This window comes from Triticum dicoccoides, chromosome 1A (genome assembly GCF_002162155.2).
Source record: "Triticum dicoccoides isolate Atlit2015 ecotype Zavitan chromosome 1A, WEW_v2.0, whole genome shotgun sequence".
NCBI classification, from domain to species: Eukaryota; Viridiplantae; Streptophyta; class Magnoliopsida; order Poales; family Poaceae; genus Triticum; species Triticum dicoccoides.
Window position 1 is genome coordinate 568778954 of NC_041380.1, and position 24619 is coordinate 568803572.

At 45.3% G+C, this 24619-nt stretch overlaps 1 protein-coding gene and 1 pseudogene across 1 annotated transcript; both read left to right on the plus strand.

Moving 5' to 3' along the window:
• Positions 1-17563: 17563 nt before the first annotated feature.
• LOC119355636 (transcription repressor OFP8-like) lies at positions 17564-18505 on the plus strand. Its single transcript, XM_037622470.1, has one exon. It carries the CDS (start codon positions 17564-17566, stop codon positions 18179-18181), a length of 618 nt encoding a protein of 205 aa, XP_037478367.1. The 3' UTR covers positions 18182-18505.
• A 5976-nt stretch (positions 18506-24481) lies between these two features.
• LOC119355644 overlaps positions 24482-24619 on the plus strand; it is a 4829-nt pseudogene continuing 4691 nt past the window's right edge.

The window sequence follows — 24619 nt, forward strand, 5'->3', positions numbered from 1 at the left end:
AAAAATTGATCTCCAACAACTATCCTATCATAAAATAATTCAAAAGAAATTTGGGCAGCCCCAAAAAAAGGGCTCCAAGTGCTGCAAATATACAGTGTTTGTGCGGCCGCCTTAAAACCAACCCCACCCTACAACCTCCAGCTGCAACCCCACATGATCGCCACCGCCCTAATCGTCATCGTCGCCTCCAAATCCGTGACCACCGCACCCTGGCGCCGTCTAATCTACTCCCACCTCGCCGCCATCCGCCAACCGACTAAATCAGATTCACCCCGCATCCCTTCCCGCCGCTCTGTCGCTGCAGCTGAAGCTGAAAAGCGCCCCATCCGGCCGCGCCACCTCATCTAGTAGCCTCCTCATCGTTGTGTCCTCGTCGCAGTCGCGTTATCGCCATGCCGCCGAAGGCGAATCCAAAGAGCAAAGTCGGCTTCAAGGCCATGTTGCGACCCTTCAAACGGTACGGCATAGAGTTCCAGCACGCCAACCATCGGTACTGGTTGGGGACCTTTTGGAATAACGACTTCGCCGCCCGCGCCTACGACATCACAGTGTGGCGGCTTGGTGTTCCGCTGGACAGGCTCAACTTCCCGAAGATTGAGTTGTTGGAGGCAGCAGAGCTCGCCGGGCTGAAGGTTACCATTGTGACCGCCTGACAAGGCCGAAGCCAAAGACCGATAATGCCTCTAAGGAGAGTGACGCGGAGATGATGGATACTTAATGTGTTACTCTGTTTGTCATGAACTTAATACTTTGAGATGCATGTTGGATAGCGATCTTGAGATGGAGTAATACTCCCTCCATTCTAAAATATAGTGCGCACACGCTTCCCAGGTCCAACTTTGACCATAAATTTAGCCAACGAGACCGACAGCGGCGGGAGAAAAAAATTATATAATTAAAAACTTCTTTTGAATATGAATTCACTGGTATAACTTTTGCTCCCGCCGTAGTCGGTCTCGCTGGTTAAATTTATGGTCAAAGTTGAAGCACGGGAATAGAGGAAACACTATATTTTGGAACGAGGGGAGTAGTACTTTGTCACGTATTCCATTTAATCTTTTCCTTTTTTTCCTATTTTCCAAAATCATGAACTTTTTAAAAATCATAAGCATTTTGCAAATTTGAGATTTTCCAAATTTCTAGATTTTTTTTCAAACTTTAGGTCTAAAAATTAGCAAACACTTTTAAGTTCACAAAGATTTTTCAAATTCGTGATTTTTTAAATACATGTAGTTTTTTCAAATCTGTGAATATATTTCAAATGCATGAACTTTTTTGAATTCGCAGGATTTTTTCAAATTCCTGACTTTGAATCTGTAAAGTTTTTAAAAATTTGCAAACAATTTTTCAAATCCGTAATCCTTTTTTAATTCATGTACTCACAATCTTTCTTTCTCCTTGCTTACCCCCCCTCCCCCCTCCCACCATCACCAAAATTCCACTATCAATACTCAGAAAGACTCGTGGAGGGATTAAAGCATGCCATAGAGTAATCTGGTATAATAGATAACAGCTTGCCCATTCAACCTTTTACCTTCTCCCAAACTCGATCACTGAGATATTTGAAAGTGTCCTTCTTTGAATGCCCCGCGTCGGTGGGCATCCCTAGATATCTGCCACTCAATGATTCATTTGGGACATGACGATTTTCCTAACAACATCTCAAACAATCTGAGGGCAACCTTTGCTGGAGAATATGGATGACTTATCTTAATTTATCCTTTATCCTGAAGCCCCTTAATAAGTATCTAACAAGTTTGAAACTTCCTCTACTCCATTTACACTTGCCTTGGAAAATAACATGCTGTCATTTGCAAATAAAATATGGTTAACCAACGGAGTCGATGAGGCCACCTTGATTCCAAGGAGCTACGATGACTGAGAACGGATTTTTAAAAGGCACGAAATGCCCTATGCTGCTAACAAGAAAATATATGGAAAGATTGGATCTCCCTGTTGTATACCCCCTGAGAGTTTAAATTGTTCCAGTTTGCTCCCACTAAACGGACTGGAAAATACATCGAGCGTACCATGCCCATAATGACTGAAACCAAGCTGAGGCAAAACCCAAATTTCCATGATGGCCTGGAGATAATCCCACTCAACCATACCATACGCCTTCATCATATCCATCTTGAAAGCACAATGACTGCTGGTTTTGGCTCTACTTATCTTCATGAAATGCAAACATTCATATGTTGAGATAATGTTACCGGTAGTTAGTCTCCCAGGCACAAACACTAGTTGTTCTTCTGATATTATTTCCGGTAGGATCATCTTCAAACGACCGGTAAGAACTTTGGAAGCTATCTTATGGAAAACATCGCACAAACTTATCAAGCGGAACTGGGATAGCAAGGTCGGATTTGATACCTTAGGGATCAATACAAGAATAGTGTCATTTATGCATTCTGCGTTCTCTTCTCCTCGCACTATACTTAGCACGGCCGAGGTGATAGCATCTCCACAAACATCCCAATGGCGGTGCAGAAATGAGCTGAAAATCCGTCAAGACCCGGTGCCTTGGTTGAAAAAAAATCTGAAAAAGTGTTTTATTTACTGTCTCCTTGATAAGGGGACATCACGATGGCATTCATCTCGGGTGTCACTTTGGTCGGTACACGCTCAAGAACATCTTGTAGCCCCTCAATTCCCTCATATGTGTATAGGCTTTTATAATACTCTTGTGCCATAGACTGCATCTCGACCAGAACATCTGTCAAATCACCATCCATTTTTTGCAAGGCCTTGAACTGTTGAACAAGTTCTTCCTTTTCCAAATCGATGCTTGTAGGAGAAAAAACGTGTGTTTTTTGCCTTTTACACTACCAAAAGAATCCTTACTCCATCTGCCCAGGTTGATAACAAGCGATGACAATCTCGCGCTAACACTCTCGACCGATCGATCGTGACCATTCACACTCCATGCAGCATCAACGATGCCCATCAACTCTGCATGTGTTTCCTGTATTAGCTCATATCTGAATTCTCGTTGAAACCAACAGCTCGTCAGTAGAGACTAGCTAGTGAAGGAGCGAATCGTGTGAGGCAGACGAGTGAATAGTGCCAGCGGGCGAGCGAGGCGAGCTGATCCAGAAGAGCCAATTGTAGGTCCTGGCCTGCTAGCACAATGCGCGAGCGTCGAGGTGCTATGTGGCGCTTAAGGCGCTAAAGAGGACCCCTCATCGCCCCGGCCGGGCAACAAGGGCATCTCTAAAACGGACCCTCAAATCGTTTGCGAATGTTTGGACCGAGTTGTCCAACCGTAGTTTGCCATCCAACTCGTCTTGCATTAGTCCGCATACCAGTCCGCGCATTTATTTTTCTGCAAACCAGAAGTAAATCAGAGAGCTTTGCATTACTCCAGACCTTCGCCACATAAAACTCTGTCACCCCAGCCCACCCAAAACCACACATGTACACCGCGTCTCCATCCCTTCCCCATTTCTCTGCATTTGCTTCCTCCCGTCCGCTGCCACCGCTGTACCACCTCCGCCACCCGCCAACTCCTTGTTGGGCCTCTACGACCTCCACCGCTCCACCTAGTCGCCATGCCGCTTTGCCTATGTCGTCGTTGTGCACCTCTCGTATGTCCACCATGCAGGTACCATCCGTCCTTGTTGATGGCGTGAGTGGGTTTTACCACACCCGACAAGTGTTTGTGAAACTTTCGTGCTAAATTTTTAACAATTTTGCCCCTTCTTTTGACAAATGGATTCTGACATGGAGTACATCTACGAGCACCATGTTGAGTCGTCTGGCGAATCATTCGATAAGGAGGATTATGCAAATGAAATGACGATGATGCAGGTCGTCCTTGTAGACATGGAGTGTGCGAAAGAGCACGTTCCCAATTTCAAGGGATCGATTTTATGTTTGAACTATTCTACATTTGAACTAATGTCATCTTTGAATATTTATTATTCATTGAAGATGAGTGTTGCAGACTTTAGGAAAACAGAGGCAAACGTTTAGGGGACAACATTGGATGGTTAGCTTTCTACACGGATGAGTCCAAACCAGTCCGCGAATAATTTTTCTCTCAAAATGATGTGTCCAAAGGGAGCAATGCTACACACACGAGCTTTGTTTTACATGGACTCACGGAGTGTCCTAGTTGGGATCTTTTGATTGGATAGAGATTAGGGTGAGAGGCCCACCCACACTAAAATTAGGAGGGGAGATTAGCTAGGGAAAGAGCCCGTGACATGCCGTATAACCCCGTGCATTTAGAATTATCGGTCTAGATGCCCTAACCCCGTCCGACCCGGTGAATTTTCCGTGGCCTATATATATCCCTTCAACCCACGCGAGGTAAAATGATCGCACTCGTGGGATTTTCCTTCTCTCAGAAAAGAAAGGAAAACGTTTAACATTGGCCTGCCACCCCAAGCGCTGGGTCGATCGCACATGTGCCTTACGATCGAAGCACGACAATTCATGCCCACCTTAAGCCATGCGCCTGCTCACGCATTGCTAACTCCTTCATCCTTATCTGTTTTGCTTTTTGCTATTTTTTTGTTTTTTTTTGCTCGGACATGGTGATGTGTGCCGACGGCTGCGAGCCTGAAGGCGGTGATAATGGGATGTTGTAACCATAGTCACCGCGAGCTGGAATCGGCCGTTGGAAAGATGCAGTTGAAGCTGGGAACCCACTAGTGCCCGACGACAGGAAGGGCTATGAACGGGCAAGCGAGGTGGCATGAGCGGCCGAGGCGAGCGCGATGACCCGAGCTATACATGGCCATGGGCAGCCCGGCCCGGACAGCCCGACCCGACCCAGCCCGACATTGCTCATGGGCCAGGCCTAGGCCTAGATATTGAGCTCGAAGACCGGGCCTGGCCCATCATATTTGTGATTTAACGGAGAGGCCCGGCCCGAGGCCCGGTGGGCTTTTACACTAACGGACCGGGCTTGAGCCTGATTTCTAGGCCCGACGCCTTGGTCGGGCCTGGGTTTTCTGCGTCGGCCTTGGTTAGGCCCGGCCCGAGGGATGGCCAGGTATAACCCAAGCGGCCTGTGTGACCGGAAAGCATGGGAAGCACGGGTTTCACTTTTTTCAGGGCAGTTAGCGTTTAATCCGAAGGGTTAAGCGGGGCTGCATCCGACGCTCGCGCAGCGACCGCCCCAAATTTAGGCCGGTCGACCGGCGCCGCGCAGTCGCCAGAAAGAAAAAAAAACTCGTGGAATCTTTCCCAGTCTCACTCTCGTGCTTCTCTCTTCTCTCCACTTCGAGGCGGCAAAGGCGGCGGCAGGGACGGAGAGGACGGCGTCGGCGACTCCCCGGTGGGAAGCTCCCAGCGTAGGCTACTCTCCGGAGTGAAGCTTCCAGCATCGACGACCTGCCACGTAGCCCGGCCGAAACCCTAGCTCCCGCTTCGTGCCATCTCCCCCGCCGCCTCACTCCGGAGAAGAGGAAGCCCCCGGCGACAAGATCACCAGGTGGGTTCCCCTCCCTCTTGCAATTGGGTTATACTAGAGGATTTGGTGCGCCCTGTTCAGAATTGAACTAAAATTTTCTGGTCTCCATTTGGTGGTGTATGTGGGCTTTTACAATCGCACCGAAAGTGTTCTTCACTTGCAGGTTGGTAGATCTGGGAGATTTGGTTCACCGCCTTGGACGAGGCTCCTCTGACGTACTGCAGGGAGCAGTTGGGCCACTGACAGGTGGGCCCGAAAGCAAGTTGGCCCACCTGTCAGTGACCCAACTGCTCCCTGCAGTACGTCAGGGGAGCCGAGTTGCACCGCCTTGGTCTGGCTGTCAATCTGCGAGGATCGGCTTAACTTGTATGCAATTATTTTTCAAGATTGTTATAGTTTTTTCCTATTACCCCTTTTTCTGCTATGACAAAATATGTTTTTGTGGTTCAATTTGTGTGTTAGTAATTGGGTCGTTGGCCAAAACTAGTGTTGCTTTCTTAGTAATGATTCTCTAGATTTATGTTGCTTGACCTGTTATTAATGTAGAAAAAATTGCATAAAATGATTGTGATTATTTTAAAATTGACGCAGTTGTTTAGGTATTTCAATGGTTCAACTTACTGTGTGTATCTCCCAATGTTTCCTCGTTACCGGCCGCCGCCGTTCGCCATCTTCAAATGCCTTCCGTCGGCCCGGTTCCAATGCCCGGATGGCTCCTCCGGCGTGGCTCCGGGATCGATGCTTTCGGTGTCTCTTCAAAGGTCATCACGCTCACTCTTGCAGGGACCCAATTCGGTGCTCAGGATGCCTTCGTTTCGGCCACAAAGTGCGTTTTTGTCATGCTCAGCACCGATCCGATCTGACTACAAAGCCGCGTGATGATGCTGCAAAGCCTAACCCAGCGCCTGCATCGGAGGTTGACGCAACACCGGTTGACGTGCAATTGCAACCCGTCCTAGCGGAGGAGACCGAGCTGCTTCGCAGTGAGCTGCGCGACTGCCTTGCGCGAGTTGAGAGTGTTTTGGGGAGAGCAGAGGCTGCTCTCGCCAAACTAGAGGTTGTGCCAGCTGTGTCCTCACTTCCTGAGCTTCAGATCGGGTCTCCTGTTGGGGAGGAAGCAAGCCTCTATGGACATTTCTCCCCTCGTGCTACATCATGTTCGCCGATGTCTGTACTGCTCACTGGCCCTGGGTGTGTAGTCATCGATAAGGTCATGGCTCCAGTGCTGGAGATTATGCCTGAGTTGCAGGAGCGTTGTGGGGAGCCTACTTCACCTCTTTCAATGGTGCTTCCGAAGGAGATGGGGCAGGTGATGTCTGTGGGTGGCGAGGTTGATGAGGTAGGTGCGTTGGCACCTATCTCTGGGGCGCAACTACAGGGTTTGCCTCTGCCATGTGTGCAACTGAAGGCGCCTGAGTCCATTGTGTCGGTGGTGCCCGTGGCTGAGCATGTTAATGCAGTGGTGTCTGTGACGGACAAGGTTGATGAGATTCTATTTGAGATACAAGTCAGTAGCTTGCTCGCACGTTTGGAGGCGGTCAGCCCTGGATCTGGCAAGATGATTGTGGAGAAGGCTCTCAGGAGCAAAACTGAGTGACGTCACAGGAAAGGCGTCTGCAACTGCTTGATGGATATTCATCAGTCTATTGGGCGGTCCATATGGTCTGGTTTGTGTTTGTCTATGTGGATTTGGCGGTGTTTGTGGACTTCGGCGGAGGTGCTCTTGTTAGGGGTTTGTTTGCGATGTAGTAGTTTGGAGGTTGATGATCGTTCCATGTTGGGTTTGTTTGTAGGGCTGATCGTGCGCTTCTGGAGTTGTATGCTCTGTGAGTAATCCGCATATGGTTAGTTTGTATCGGTTTTCGCTCGGTTTTCCGTTAATTAACTGAGCAATTCTCTTCTGCTTAATTAATCGATGAGGCAAATCTTTTGCCTCCGTTTCAAAAAAAACTTACTGTGTGTATATATTCCTATGGCTCAGTCTTGCGGAATGTGCTCGAGATGTAAAAAGGTTACAGTTCTTTGCTGCTCAATTTTACATGTTTGCTGATGAAGCTTTCAAGAGAATCCACAATTTTTCCATTTATTTTTGCGATTGTTTTCACCCAAAAATTTCAGTCCGTGGCAGTTGAATTGTGCTAACATCCACGAGGTGCATGTTCCAATTGAAATCAATTGCAATGTTAGGTTTTGCTAGGACAAAAATTTTCTGTGTGCCATTTCTTCTTCTCTCCATTATTGATCTTGTTTTGGGTGTTGTCTGTTGACGTATGGTGAAAATTATTTCTGCATGATACAAGTGTTTTGGACATTGAACAATGTCAACTATTTTTGGCAATTGATCTCTGGTGAACTCTTTTTGTTTCTTTGAATAGATCTGGACTTCCTTTCTCTCTTTGTCCAGTTTCACATTGTGCCTGTGCCCCTGTTGTAGGATGAGCTGCTACTGTAAGCCTTTTTTGTAGTCGATGCTGCTATATACTTCTCTGCTGCTGTTGTACATTGATGGGTCGCTGCTGCTGAGGGGGTTAACCAAATGCTGCTGGGTAAACAGGGATTTTAGGGGAAGTGTCTAGTGGTAATTAGTGGGGGGATTGGGTGGAGGAGGGGTTCACCCAATACCTGCAGGAATTGAAACCTCTAGAGGATTAAACCCTTAGCAACAGCCAACCGAACAAGGCCTTAGGAGGAGGATTCACCGCCAAAAAAAAAAACTTTTGTGGGTAGGCTGCTAGCATGGACGCTCTAAAAATAGAACATTTCTTTTTAGCAAAGACTTAATAATTGGCAGGAAGACCCTAATTACTTGTGACTGAATGTACATCTATCTGATTCTAGTATCTATGATTGTGGGACTAACACAAACAACTATCGGACAGTTGAACGACAGGACACAAACAACTATTGACTACACAATTATCTCTTTGTCCAGTTCCGGATTGTGCTTGTGTCCCTGTTGTATAGGGCTGGAATTCGAGTCGAGTCGAGCCAACTCAGCTCGACTCGCTAGAGCTCGTTTCGTTAACGAGCTAGCTCGACTCGACTCGTTACTATAACGAGCTCAAACCCAAGATTGGCTCGACTCGTATAACTCGCGAGTTGGCTCGTTTAGCTTGTTAAGCTCGTTAAATATATGAAAATAAAACCCTCAAATATGATAAAAATTATTATGTATATATTAAACATATATATCACTAAACAATTATAATTTCCTTGTAACGCATGAGTCTCCTGGGTGGCTGGGCCTTCCATGGATGGGCTTTGTGTTGTGCGCGTGGGACGCATGGTGCTGAGTGGCTAATCTTTTTTTAGATTGGGAGTGGTTGATCTTTTGTACGAAGCCTAACGAGTTACACGAGTACTCGTGAGATTGACTCGTTTAACTTGGTCTATAAATGATCTTAAACTAAAGCTCGACTCGACTCGTTATTCTTCGAGTTCAAGTCGATTCGAGCCGAGTCACGAGCTACTCGTTTAGCTCGCGAGCTTCGAGCTTTTTTTCCAGCCCTACTGTTGTACGATGTGCTGCTACTATAAACTTCTTTTTTGTAGTCGATGCTGCTATATACTTCTGTGACACTGTTTTATGTTGATGGGCCGCTGCTGCTGAGGGGGTTAGCCGAATGCTGCTGGGTAAACAGAGATTTTAGGGGAAGAGTCTAGTGGGAATTAGTTAGCGGATTGGGTGGAGGGAGGGGGTTCACCCAATACCTGTAGGGATTGGACCCTCTAGAGGATTAAACTCTTTGCAACTGCCAACCGTACAAGGCCTTAGGAGGAGGATTCGCCGTTAAAAAAGAAACTTTAGCTGGATAGGCTGCTAGTGTGATGCTCTAAACATAAAACTGTTCTTTTAGCAAAGACTTAATAATCGGTGTGAAGACCGTAACTACTTGTGGCTGAATGTACATCTATCTGATTCTAGTATCTATGATTGTGAGACTAACACAAACAACTATCGGACACGACAGTTCTTTCTCTGCGTTGAAGTTTATGATGGAGGGACACAAGGTGGTCACGCTTGTGATGATGCTTGGATGCATCATAGCTCTGTCAGACGGTAAGTATGCAACACATACTTGGGTCAATTGTGTGTTATTCTTATCAATATGACTTGGTAGCTAACGGCCTCAACTACAAGTCTACAAGCCTTGCAAAATTTGATATAGGTTTCTCTCGAGATCTGGCTGACCTGAACACCCATATTTCTATGCAGCTCGAACCACTGGTCAGATGGACGGCAGCAAATATCAAATCTGCATATGCCCGAAGTATGGAAATGTCTTCTGTTGCGCGGATTCAACCGACCCCTGCTTTCCATCCAAAATGGAATGCGTTAAAGGTTGCGGATGCAGTGCGGACGCGCAATCCACCCCTCATGCCCTGCCATGACCTTCTGGCTTAGTTCTGATGGTGTTTGATGCCTCCATGAGGAAGAAATAACCATGTAGTCGAAGTTCTGAATAAAAGAACCATGAGGCACGGTCATATGCTATGTTTTGTGATTATGTCTGGTGATGGCGTGCACCTCATGTATGAAAGATTATATCATCTGTCCAGCAATGTATATGGGGATGCTAGAATTTGATCACCTTATTTACAAAGGCTGAGCCAGGGGACAATTCAGTATTGTGGATCTGGCACCTCGTATGTCTTCCACTACTACTCCCTCCGTTCCTAAATATATGATGTTCTGGTAGTTCAATTGAAATACCAAAACGTCGTATACATATTTAGGAATGGAGGGAAGATATGCATGTATGTGTTTTGTCTTTTCAAAGAACTAATTCAGTTTAATTGAGAAGAGACTGTAATAACTATATATGCAGGTGTTCTCCATCTCTTTGTGCAATTGTGTACTGCCACAGGCATGATTTCACTCAGTAATGCCATGTTTCTCCACGAGGTGTGGTCGATGGCAGGCAGCAAGTGATCGAGGAGGCTTTTCGCTGGTGCGGGTCGCCTGTGCAACCTGGCGTTGGTTGTGTCGTCGCCGGACGAGCGCAGCAGCGGCTCTGCACTGGCGTCGTCGTCCCAACAGCTGCTGCCCTGTGCTCCATGCGTGCAGACGTGGGGGCTGCAACCGCAACCGGGGATTGAGCACTTGGTCGGATCGTGTTGGTGTCTGGCTGAATCAAATGCTGCAGCATTGCAGGAAAGGCCCAGTGGTTCGAACCTGGACGATCTTCTCAGTTCAGCAACCGCAGCTCTGTCCATTGGAGATCAGGAAAGAAGCATCGGAATTGATCTTTACTACCCCCCTAGCAGGTGGATTCCAACGACATGAACCATGGAAATGCTGACCAAGTACAGTCACTCCCAGATCAGCACTATGGGCAGACTGCAGGTCCAAATCCACCACGACCTTGTCATCCCGAGCAATCAGGGAGATCTGTTCGGCCCCATCCCTCCTTACAGTACCACAGTTTCTGAATTCCTCTTTGTACTTTGCCAGAATTTTTACTGAATGACCAACCAATTCTTTTCCTCCATGCCTTACAGAATCATCCCGCAAGTGCCAGCATCGCCATAGCAGAAATATAATTTTAGCTCGAATCTCAACATTGCAAGGTAAAAATAAATTCTGTAGCCAATCATTGCCCGTATGCCGAAATTGAGACTCACTTGGTAATCCCCAAATGTCTCTCATTTCATTTCTCAGAGCTCTACTCCTTGTGCAAGAAATCAATGCGTGGAATTCGTCCTCTTCCCCATTCCCGCAGATGATGCAAGTGTTGTCTTTCCCCAAGGTTCGTCTCCATTAATTCTTTTTCGTAGCCAGTGTACCAGTAGCAACTCTCCACCCAAAGACTCTGATCTTTGCTGGCACTTTTGCTTTCCAAATAAGGTCCCAAATACTTCTGTTATCAGCATCGCAAGTGGAGCTTGAAGTTGGTGGATTGTCCCGTGGTTGCAATATGGTAGCCAGTCTGTACCCACTCCTGACCGAGAAATTACCTGATTTTTCGTAGTGCCATGCTAGACAATCCTCGACTTCAACTGAAGGGATTTTTATGTTGCATATGGCTTCCGCGTCACAAGGATAAAACAGTTGTTGGATCAGGGGGGACATTCACATTCTCTCATCCCCAACATCAATTGATTAGCCCATCTCAATCTTGATCTTGTGATGAAGCTTGTCATCTTCAAACCCTCTTTCCTGGGCATCCATTGATCCCTTTGGATTTGGATCCTCCTTCCATTATCCACTCTCCAAATAAGACCTTCCTTTAATAATTCAAGACCATGTTCAATACTGCGCCAAACTGGGGAAGCATCCACCGCAAAAACTGTATCCAGGAGCTCCCCATTTGGGTAGTATTTTGATTTCAACACCCAGGCGCAAAGGCTATCTGGTCATTGGATCAATCTCCACCCCTGTCTAGCAAGGAGAGCTTGGTTGAAAATTTTCATGTCTCGGAAACCGATGCCCCCTCCTCTTTTTGGTTTGACCATTTGGTCCCAAGCCATCCAGTGCACTCTACGGTGTCCATCCTCGTCACCCCACTAGAAGTCTCTGATAAGCTTGTGTCATTTTAAAAATCCCTATGACATATGTCGGAATAGCTTGAACCACAGACTTCACATAAACTTCTTTGGCGGCATATGACATAAACCTCTCGGACCAATCCGTACATCTTTTGGTGAATCTCTCCATGATAGGCTGAAATTATTCTTCCTTCATGTGTCCTCAGTGTTAGAAGGGAGAGAAGGATTTGGTGGAATAATTGTTGTATTGCTTGAGCCTCATGGGCATATATATATAGGAGTACATGATCATCTTAGGGTACAAGGTAATGGTAGAATAATATCCTACGCTATCTTGGAGTACAAGGTAATAGGAGTACAAGATATGCATGCATGTGTTTGGTCTTTTCAGAGAAGTGATTCAGTTTAATTGAGAAGAGACCGTAATAACTATATATGCAGGTGTTGTCCATCTCTTTGTGCAATCATGTACTGCCACATGATTTCACTCAGTAATCCCTGTTTCTCAATCTCCATGAGGTGTGGTGGATGGCAGGCAGCAAGAGCAAGCGATCGAGGAGGCTTTTCGTTGGTGCGGGTCGCCTGTGCAACCTGGCGTTGGTTGTGTCGTCGCCGGACGAGCGCAGCAGCGGCTCTGCACTGGCGTCGTCGTCCCCAACAGCTGCTGCCCTGTGCTCCATGCGTGCAGACGTGGGGGCTGCAACCGCAACCGGGGATTGAGCACTTGGTCGGATCGTGCTGGTGTCTGGCTGAACCAAATGCTGCAGCCTGGACGATCTTCTCAGTTCAGCATCCGTCGTGCAATGTGCTTAACTGCTTATTCGCTCGTTTAATCGCCGCAATTCATCATTTCCGGTGCGTGTCCGTTCTCACGCCACTGACTTTCTTCCAGTACCGACGAGTGGCTAAACTCGGCCGTGACCTACGCCTATTTTCAGAGTCAGGCTGAAGAGGAACCCCGAATTGGCCGCTTCCACTCATGCAGGCTCGCGCGGACTGCATGCTCCTCTCAAAAACGCATGCGGGAAGCAGCAGCTACCAAACGTGTGAGCCTACATGCTGCGAAACCATAATAACCATCATGCAGGCAACCAAACAACAGACTACGTCGTGTTTTGCACTGTTTTTCTTCAACTTGCAAAAACTACCTCGTTTTCCTCATACAACCTGGTTCAATGGCTATATGCAACCAAACGCGTCCTAGTAGACCAACACTGGGCACGCGCTACGTGATTGTGTCTGTGGGCGTCGACTCTGGCATGACACTGACGAGTTGCCCTAGGTGATGGGCTCTGAGTCATTCACCCGCCTGTCCTCATAGCAATCTCCTCCTTTGCCTCCCTCGTGGATGATGTCGAACATCTTCCTGACCACGTCGTACTATGCCAGCCCTCCTGTTTTAGGCGTACCAGTGAACATCGTGCAAGCACCTGTCAGCTCCCCACCCGGCGTCTGTGTCTTCTCCGAGAAAAGCAACGACGCCACGTAACATTGATGAAGGAAGGCACTTGTCCGGCGATGGTTGTCGTGGACTGCCCACCCGAGCTGCTTGGCGGCGTAGAAATACAGAGCCTTATAATGCTCCGACCATGACGGCGTTTGCACGGGCGGTGACGGCAGCGGGCCCCGCGGCTCAGGCCCCAACCTCCGCCATGTTCACGACCAGCATGCCCACCGCCACGTCCGCTACCAGCACGCCCTCCGTCGGCCTTCTGCATCTTGAGTGTTTCCACCTTTGTTTTGACTATGTGAGCAAGTACATCGCTGAGTTCATGTACGCTAATAAGGATAAGGAAGCGATTCTCCCGCCTTATCATCCCACGTAAGTCATCCGCGGATATCCTTTCGTAAGTTTTAATCATTCCTTTATGTGCGTGTAATCCTTGGTAGCAGCAGCTACCAAGCATTTATGTGCTTCCCGTAAGTTTTAATCCTTCCTTTATGTGGGTACAGAATACTCCCATGCTATGTATTTGGACTCATCGAAGAATATCAAGAAAAAGGATTACACTCACATAAAGAGTGTTCTCGATAGTGCCCTGTTAACCTTCAGTCTGTCTGGTGGATATATCAAGGTGAAAAGGCACAGGAAGAACGGGCTGGGTTTCGGCCATAAGACCGACTTCTGCTGCATCCAGCAACCGTACACCAGTAAGGCTGATGGATTCTACCTCATGTGTCACCTGATCGAGTACACAAGGGATAATCAACGCCTTCGCATGTCAGCTACTACCAACGATGCCGAAATTGTCAGCTGGGCCACAAGCATAGGAAAGACACCGGATCATCGAATCCGACTGAGTTTTATCACGTACAGTGTGAACTTGCCCAAGTGATCATGAAGGAGGTCCTTGAACCAACAGGGATGTTCTACCATGGGCCAATCACGCGAGATGATGTCGGAGCACTGCTACTCGCTTAGCGTCTAGACCTGAAGCCTTTCAACAAGCTCGGGTGCTTCCTCCTTGACTATGAAGATTGGACCGCCGACATGGAGGACTGATTGTCGATGACAACTTGTCACTACTGTCTTTCTATGGCAAAACTTTAAATTTATGCACGATGAAACTCTGTGATGTAACTAAACCGTCCTCCTGAATTAACGTAGATCGCTCTAGTTAATTAGTTTGGGTATGAGGAACTTTGTTATTTATGTTTACTATTGGTTGCTTGTATTTTGCTAATTATGCCTTTTTGTTTTCTTAAGTACATTATGTTGCATGTTATCGTTGAATTCATCAACTGACGATGCAGGTACATAGATCAGAGATGGCGAAGGACTGCTACTCGTGTTCGTTGGGAGGGTTCCAGGAGTGTACGACCACTGGCCAGACGCTCAGGCCTAGGTGGACAAGTACCCGGGTGCTAGCCACAGAGCGTTCGACAGCAGAGCCGAAGCGAAAAGTAGTTACTTGAGGTGGACGCCCCGGCAAGAGCGGGGGCGAAACCGCCGGTGCCTCAAGAAGTACTACATAGTCGCGCTCTTCTCTTTCACATCATGGTTTATATAGAGATGATGAAACTTGTGTGTGTGCCATGACCATGCAGTTGCATTTATTCGAGACATGACATGACTTGTGTATCGCTATTTTTGAGATGTGATGATATTTGTGTTGAATGATGATGATGATGATGATGATGATGATGGTATAATGAGACTATTGTATGTGTATGATATGACGAGAATAGTGTATGTTTATTATAATATGATGAAACTACTATATAAAGCATGCACAAATACATCACAAATACGTAGAGAGGGAATAAATCTGTGAAAGCAGGAATACTAGCAGTAGCGCTGGAAGGCATCTAGCGTGAATATGTCTATGCCTAACCAGTTGCGCGCGCAACTCCAATCATCGCCGTCGCTGCGTTATGTGGATCCGTGCGCGTGTGCCCCACCTGGTCCCACCTAACAACCCATATTCACATTTTCTCAGCGCGATACGCGGCAGGAATACAGTCACATCGTATCTCCCTCGTTCTCTCGTTCCCCACCGCCCCTGTTCCTTCTCTTCTCGTTCCCCATCTGAGCCATCTCCATCTCCATCGAATCCGGCGCATCCGGCTCCCTCCTCCGCCACCATGGCCACTCACCGCCGGGTCGCTCCTCCATTGCCTCGAGCCCTCTCCCCTGTGACCTTCTTCTTCACCCATAGGCGATTGTTCTCCACCCACGCCCTGCTGCTTCTATCGTCAGATCCGCCATCGAGGTAAGATGGAGCAACATGGCTACCTCATCGCCATCTTGCCTCCTGGTGAAAGGATGCCGGGCATCGACGAACAACGAGCAGCAGCATCACCACCACTGTGAGCAAATCTGTGATGGAGATCTACACATTAAGGCAGTGAGGAGTCAAGCGGCTCGGCGGCAAAGCCCAGACACACACCTCCCGCAAGCACGCCGGTGGTCAAGAGCTCCAACTCATCTTCCCCGTCTTCCTCGGAGGTATCAGCGATTCGTCTACTTGTTTTTTTTTAAAACAAGATTTTTATTCTTTTCTCAATCTTTCGATATGCATCTGATTTCGTGTGTGATAGTGGTTTTTATGTGATCTTATTTTGTTTCCTCTCCTGCAGCTTTCGGCAAATGACTGCTCTTGTTTTGCCCCTCTCCATAAACATGAAAACGGATTGATCTTAATGTACTTTTGTAATTCATAGTTTGCTGGAAGAAACAAGGACCTTTTTGATGGCTATCTTTGGATTCTTTGGCTACTGTAATTATTATGGCCTCAGTTTTTTACATGAAACATACTAATTTGGTGAAGAACTATTTGGGGATATTTTCTGAAGAATGATCTAACAATAATTGGGAATAATTTCTAAAGAACGTTATAAAAAATTCTAAAGAACTTTCTAAGAAACGAAGAACTTTCTAACAGGACTTTGTTAACATGGTGTCTGAACTTTGCCATAAAAATCAGAAGAACTTTTGAGAAAACTTCGCCATTACTAATTGTTTCCTTGGATTTTGTAAAGTTCTTTGGAATTTTCAGTAGAGTTTGCCACAGCCATCTAAAAATTCCTTTGGTATAAACCAGTAATTCATTTCATTAGTTTTTTCTGAGAATAATTTCGCTATTTTTTTAGTAAATAATAAACCACATGTTTAATCATTGACTAAACATGGTGCATTAGCCACCCAGGCCCTTGCGTGGACGAACATCTTGGTCCCATGTGAGGTCAAATCAGCTGGAATACGGCTGACTATACAAACGGGCGAACTCCCTAGTATGATGGAATACCATGCATGACTGACACAGATGTGGGCCATGTTGATTTGACAACAGGCTGGATGTGCGGTGCGGATACAGGTTGCGCGCCCATAGAGTTAGGATAAATCCACGTCCCATCTAGCGGCATCCCTTGCTTTGTTGCAGCGCTACATATAGTTAGCAGTAGCGTTGGTCCGGGCAGCGCTACTGATACAACAACTTAGCTGTAGTGCGTTAGTAGGCTTTCTCCTAGTAGTACGATTTTGCGGTGTCGCCGAGTTGATCTTTCGAACGAGCATGATGCTCGGATCCTCCACCACCTTCGTCTCCGGCAGGTTCTCCTCCGAGTCCATGCGTCTGCGGCGCAAGGGAAGAAGAGAGTGGGCGAAGAAAAAACGGGAATTGGATGGAGAGAGTTGGGATAGAAAAAGAGAGTGATGGATTTTGCCACGAAAACAATGCAACCAGTTACAAAAGCGCAGGTTTGGCCTTCATTTTGGGCTCGGATCCTACATGACTCGTATCCGGTTTGTGGAAATTTGTGATCTGAACTGCTACGGGAACTGACGGGATTAGATCAGCGCTGGATGGTTTATGGGGTCCAAACACCGGCCTGTTTGAGGGTCGGAGCAGAGCAGTCGCAAAATTTCGGTAAAGAAACGGTCAAGGTAAATGCAACATGCATGCCTTGGAACGGAAGCATAATAAACGCGTTGTTCTCTCCCGATCGATCAGCTGGAAAAGTAAGAAATCCCACCATTTTTTCTTCAAGGGCGGGCGTGTTTGTGGGCAGGAGCGAGCACCGGCGCCGTAGCACGTCCGTGCAATCAACCGCCCTACGACGTGTCTCCATTAGCTGCCGTAAGTGCTCCAGGACGGGACGATCGCATATATACATCCACCCAAGCCATGTCCAGGCTGACTCGACATCGCCATGGCATCGACGAGAGCGCGGCGGAGCGACGGCCGGCAGTTCGGGGTGGGCGGCCGGTGGCGGCGCGTGGCGGTGGTCGACACGGGGTGTCGGTGCCGCCCGCGCCGCCAGAGGCTGGCGTCCTTCCTCTGGCCGTCCACGAAGCCGCCGGTGACGAGGAGCAGCAGCAGCTCCCATCCGTCATCCTTGTTCCCCTCCTCCGCCTCCACCGCTTCCTCGGCCTCCGCCCGCGTCTACAAGCACCAGCAGGAGCCCTACGGGGCGACGGCAAAGGCGTCGCCGCCGGTTGCGACGAAGAAGGTGGGCAGCAACCCGGCGAAAAAGAGGCGCGAGAAGATGGCAGCAGCGGCGGCCGAGGAGGAGGAGGTTGGGGTGGCGGTGGAGAAGGAGTCGTCGGACCCGCGCGGCGACTTCCGTGACAGCATGGTGCGGATGGTGGTGGAGATGGGGCTCTGCGACTCGGACGGCCTCCGCTCCATGCTTCGCCGCCTGCTCGCCCTCAACGCGCCGCCACACCACGCCACCATCCTCGCCGCCTTCGCCGAGGTCTGCGCCCAGCTCGCCTCGGAGTCTTCAGCGCCGCCGCCTCCGGCGTATCAATACACGAGTGACGAGTGACCATTCGTCGGCTCGGCAAGCCGGCCGGCCAGGTCGTCTGCTCTGCTCGTGTTTCTGTTCTGTGTGGTCTCAAGATCCTGGCACCACCTGGTGTACACATAAACCTGCGACTACCAATAGTGTCGTATAATGTGTGTGCTTGTGTGGCCTTCAGTTTTGCATGAAGGTCATCAAGGAAGCTTGTTACTCCCCTAGTGTCAAAAAACGTCTTATATTCCGGGACGGAGGTAGTAGTTAATCAGCTCAAATATGTAACTATTTGTGCGATTAGCAGTGCTTGCTTGTTATTCTACATTCTACATGCATTTGGCACTTTCTAGTGTTTATATATCAAGTCTGTGTGCACTAGAGGGCCGCTTTTCATTAGTGGGATTAACTCTTTTCTATCTACTCGATCCGTCCGATTTACTTGTCGCAGAAGTGAATATAAGTGGATGTATCTAGAATTAAAATACATTTTGATACAACAATTTTCGCAACAAGTAATTTCAGACGAAGGGAGTATTAGATTATTTTGGTCGGTTGTCTTGCTTTGTTTTTATTTTATCTGGGTTGGTTTAAGTTTTGATTATGTTATGACAATGTTTATTGTTTGTATAGTGTGCTAGCCTGCTGTTGAGACAATATCTGTTCTGAGAGGAGAGTGAAATTGTTTGGTGCATGGTTGTAGTGTCTTTACATGTTTTGGTCTCGGCGTCTGTCGATGGAGTTGTGTGATTCCCTTAAGAGCTCGTACTCCACGCTGAAACCATGGAATTGCTACCAAGGTTTCAAATTTCGAAAACAAGAAAATTTCACTCACACTAAAATTTCATAATTTTTAAAATTTAGTTCAGACAAATCAACAATTTTTTATTTAATTTGGAATCAAAACAACGGGGTACTCTCTCTATTTTTGTACTCCGCATATAAGATTTGTCTTAAGTCAAACTTCATATAGTTCAAAGTTTATATGAAAAAATATCTACATTCACAACACCAAATCAATACCGTTGGATGCATCATAGAACTAATTTGTATGTTGTACACCTTTAGTATTTGAGATGTTTATATATTTTTAATATAAGTTTGGTCAAATTTTATGAAGCTCGACTTAGGATAAAACTAGTATGCAGATGAAAAAATAGCGGAGGGAGTATTAACATTGTAGCAACAACTGCACGGCATAAAAATATCAATAGCACACACGTGGGTTTCAAACAGTAGACCTATTCAAGGGGAGCAGTGCAGCCTACCAATGGGTTAGACGAGGGGTTGTTTATTAATTAGCTAGGATTCCACCTTATTTATATAAAATAATTTAAAATACAGAAATATTTCAAACGAAACAGTTCTTATTTTTTTGCTCACACACGAAATTTGGTCAAATTTTTCCTTGATTGCTCCTATATAATGCTCATATGGGCCATCCCATTAAGCTCTTGCTCGCTCAGCTTGGCTCCCTTCTCCGCTCGCTTGTTTAGCTTTTTTTTTCACTTGCTCCATTAATAACTAAGATAAAAACTGACTAACATTTTTAGTTGTTTTTTAAATCAAAAGATGTAAACATATTAAAAATTAATCAATTTCAAAATTAAGCGAATTAAAAACAATGGATTTTAAAAAAAGTTTAATTTAAAAACATTCATGGATTTAGAAAATGCAAAATTGAAAAAGGTTCTAAAACTAAATAAATGTTCACTAACTTTAAAATTATTTTTGAACTTTACAAATATACATAGTTAAATGTTCCTAAATTTTAGAAAATGGTTTCAATTTTTTTATAATGAACACAATTTGAATAAATGTTCATGCATTAAAATTTGTAAAAAGGAGAAGAAAAAAACAAAACCCAAATCACTTAACCAACTACACACACTCATAGACGGACGCCTTAGCGAGCCAAGCCCCAACGCATCAGGAGGCTCCAAATCATGTAAGTTAGGGCCTGTTCGGAAGCTTGCTGGCTTCCAAAACGAGCCAGCTTCTCGTGAAGCCAGCGCTAGCTAGCTTCTCGCGGGAGCCAACGAGCGTTCGGTTACCGAAAATGGTTCATGGCACACTGTAGCAAGAGCAAACAGTTAGTGGCGATATGTAGCGAGAGGAAAACGCTTCGAGGAGGCACTTCGGGAGGGCATTCCCACGTAATATCGAGCAACTCTAGCTTCTCGTTTTCACGAAGCTGCACGATCGCTGCTTCTAAAATTTGCACTGCGGCCTGCTAGTTCTCCAGGTGTGGGCTCCTTGAAGCTGCAGCGTTCGACCAGCTCCTCACCCGCTTCCGGAGAAGCCTGGAGCAGGAGCACTTCCGAACGGGCCCTTAGTATCTTAATATATTTGTCTTGTAATACTTTTATTTATTGTGTGGTGTGATACTATGTTTATCTTATTGTAAGACTATGTGATGTCAGCTATCTCCATGGCCAAGATATGTTATGCTTTATGTGTTATCCATTTTCTCTTTGTCTTACATGCTTTGCTCTCTCACCACACCTCTTGCATGTGGTCCTTGCATCATCTTTAAATATCTTGTTGATGTCTCTCGATCTTGCTTTGTTCAAGTTGCTTCTTATGATCCTCAATATCAGTTTGAGCTTTGCAAGATTTATTGCTAGATCTGAACCTGCACCTCATTGAACTCTCCATCTTCCTAAGGTTTTCATCAACCAAAACTTCATTGTTAAAAGTGGCTACTAGAAAGGAAGCAGATTAGGAGAACTCGGGTGCTCCACCCCTCTATATTCAAAATAATTTAGTAATTCAAAAAAGGTAAAAAAAATCCCAAACATTTTTGGAATCAAATATGACCAGATATTATACTCGTATAAAAAGTTTGGCCAAGGAATGATTCCCGTTGACTTCGTGGAAAAAAACAAATTTGTGACGATAATATTGCATGAATAGTACTTGTATCTAGCGTTTTTGGCAAATCTTTGACCCTGGATATAATGAAAGTCGTTCCGTGATTAATCTTTTTTTATACGAGTGCAATACTTGGTCATGTTTGATTCCATAAAAAGTTTACAATTTTTGACTTTTTATTGAATTACTAAATTATTTTTCAATATAGGGGGTGTGGCATCTGAGTGCTCCTATGTATTTTTCGCTACTGCAAAGTGTTAATTTCTGATAGAAAGACCTTGTACAGTCTCTCACACTCGCATGTATTGTCTGCATCAGAGCATGAATTTTGACTAGGTCTTCTGCCACCTTTGTTCAATGGTTGCCGACGCACCAACTCGAGAAAATTGGACAATTTTAGTCGCCAGTAACTTCAACCTATAACAAATGGTGTTTTTTCCCTAGTCCAGGCGCCTGTGAAAATGGAACATGCCAAGCACAAAGAAGTATGGCTCAAGTAAGGAGGAACCTTGAGAATATTTGCCGCAAAAAAAGAACCTTGAGAATATGCCATGTAGAGAGAAAATTATCTTAAGCAAAGATAAAACTTCAATTATGAAGAAGTATAAGTAAGTGCATATAGTGCACTATAGACATTAGACAACATCTTTTGGAGTTAATTTTGACTCCAGAATATATGTTACATTTCTGAAAACTCTATTAGTGTTATCATCATGCACAGATAAAAAATATGAAATAACTACATGAATAGAAATGATGACCTTCTTATGTGGTTCATACATTTTTTTTGCTAAGATAACATGTGTAGCATTGAAAAATAAAAATACAGGAGACCTTGATTGAATTTCACGCCCCAACTTTTCAGATGAAATATAGGAATTATTACGAGCCGAATCCGGAGGCGAGGATCAATCTAGCGTAGTCTCACTATTCATGTCCTAAATTTTTAGATGAAGTATATGAATTATTACATACTAAATCTGGACGCGAGGATCAATTAGGCGTAGTGTCACTATCCATGGCCTAAAGTTTTAGATGAAATATAGGAATTATTACAAAGTGGACCTGGAGACGAGGATAAATTTGGCCTAGTGTCACTATTCATGCCATGAATTTTTAGATGAAATATAGTGATTATTACAAACTGAATATGTAGAGCATTGATACAATTGATCAAAAATTGTCAATTGACCCCGCGATGTTTATATAGTCAGTTGGATACAAGACTTCTGTAGACTCGTGAACAACGTAGCATACCTTACGGATGGAATGTATGAGCCATTTGTTAACGCAGTAAGATAACCATGTTAACATCAATATTTCCCTTTTATATTATGACTAGCGTACATAACTAAATCATTGATGGAGCTATGTGCAAGACAGAGCTGGCCCAAACCTTGGAAAACTAGTGAAGTTTTTGGGAGTGAAGGGGGACTTTTGCCCCCACCCCACAAGACATTCATATTTTATTTGGGGGCCGGGGTTTCGATTGGAAAATAATCAATATTCACTTAATATGTTGAAATGCTTACACGATTTTTTCCTTTTCTTTAGCATTGATCCATCATTTCTGAATGTTGCCCTACATTTTCGAGTGGTGCTACAATGCAGTTGAAGCCAAATAAACTATTTCTATTTATAAGTTCGAAATTCTTTTGGTGTTAACATTTTCAATTACATATATGTTATAACTAACTTGTTTTATCACAATGTTTGTCTCAGATATTATAAAAATGTTGTTTATCCAGGAAACTGGAGAAACTGAATATGTTTTTGTTTCATTTAGGACATGTAACTTTAGCAACCAGACACACTGACTGAGGTTTTTCTATGCAGTGTCTGGTTTATGTCCATCAGGGTTAAAAACAAAATGCAAGAGATAAGAGATAAATAATTGTGATGTGAAACCAACTACTGTGCAACATAACTAAAGGCAATAATGTTGATTCTTTACCTCAGGGTGGTATTAGTTGTGAGAGAAGTACCATAAAATTCAAAAATCTATGATAGGAAAATCGGGCCATCCACCAACTGGTTGTAGTCTGCAGCTATACTAATTACCGAACTACTCAATTATCTATTTTCTTTTCAATATGAAGGGTAATACATTAATGAATTTTATATTGCACCAATGTTCGCCCCCTTCGTATCCTAGCGCAATACGATTTTTAGCCACTGATCCCATGCATACAACGCAAGCAGAGCATGAACTTGCGGGTGTTTGATTGCTAGATAGATAGATTCTAGTGAACTTGCGGGTGTCCAATTATTTTGTGGGTCGAACTTTTAAAATGATCTAACTTTCAACTTGTGTACTCGCAAAAAAAAAACTTGTGTACTTTCTTTTTAGAAACACATGTAACTTTATTGATACTCATAACATTTACAGATACACTAATTTAAACCTAAGTTACAAGAAATACAAAGTAACTCCTATGACTAATAATTACAATGAAACCTCTTATAAATACCTTCTCCACGATAGCAATCTCTGCTTGAAGGAATACTCCAAATACTTCGGTAGAGAGATTGCAATTAGACTGCAGCAACGATGTTGTCACTCTTTCACCACACGAACATTACCAATAATGATTTTTGAAAAGCGCATTGAGTCGCCCATCTAAAAGTATGGAAGTCTTGATCGATGAACGTACTTGAGCCGGGGATGATCCCCTAGAAGTGCAGGCCGTCAAATCACTATATCTTCACCGTGTTGTCGATGAAAGATTTTATCTCCACAAAGAATCAAACCAACAAAAAAAGCTTACACAACAACATAAACTCATTAGATCCGAATAAATCGAATCTGCGAGGGCAGAAAACTCTCTAACCTCATGGCACTGCCAAAAGAATGAGAGAAGTTTATTCTCACAAAATTATGATGATCACTAGTGGTAGTCCACTTCGGAGCCCAGGCTCAGCTACACCCGTCCTGTCAAAAAATATCAAAACAAATACTAGAAAAAAAATCAAAAAATTTCAACTTTTTTGTGCGGTAGATAATTTTATGCGTGAGGATCGCTTCGATTTTCAAATCACTTGGACATCTGAGCAGCTCTTGGCAAAAAAGACAAATTCAGGGTTTATAAAAATGTTTAATGTTCACACTGTTCCGACTAGACTTGTTTTTTTTTGCTGAGAGCTGCTCAGATGTCCAAATAATCTAAAAATTGAAGCAAACCTCACGCATCAAATTATCTACCACGCAAAAATTTGGATTTTAAAAAAAAATTCTAGTAGAACATAGGGAAAAAAACTTGTGTACTTTTTTGTTTGAGAAAAAAATTTGTCTCTCGGTTGTGTGTGTTACGGTTCGTTTTTCGGCCATTGGTGTGCGTCTCGGCCCTTTTGCCGGCCCACCTCCGGGCGCCACAGCTTCGCTCTGGTCCGGTGGTCTCGTCGCGGGCGGCGGTGGCAAACTTCCACCTCCTCCCGCCCGCCGCCTCCGCCGCGCCGCACATGCTCCCCCGCCGCGTCCTCCTCCCGGCACCTCGCGCTCTCTCCACCACCACGACCACCGCAACCGTGCCGGCGCCGCTCTCCGGCGCGGAGCTCGAGGCCCTCCTCCGCCGCGACCACTACTCGGCCTCCACCCGC

What these genes read in the sequence shown, in the direction of transcription:
- LOC119355636 (XM_037622470.1), top strand. Translation starts at nt 17,564, where the DNA reads ATGGCATCGACGAGAGCGCGGCGGAGCGACGGCCGGCAGTTCGGGGTG.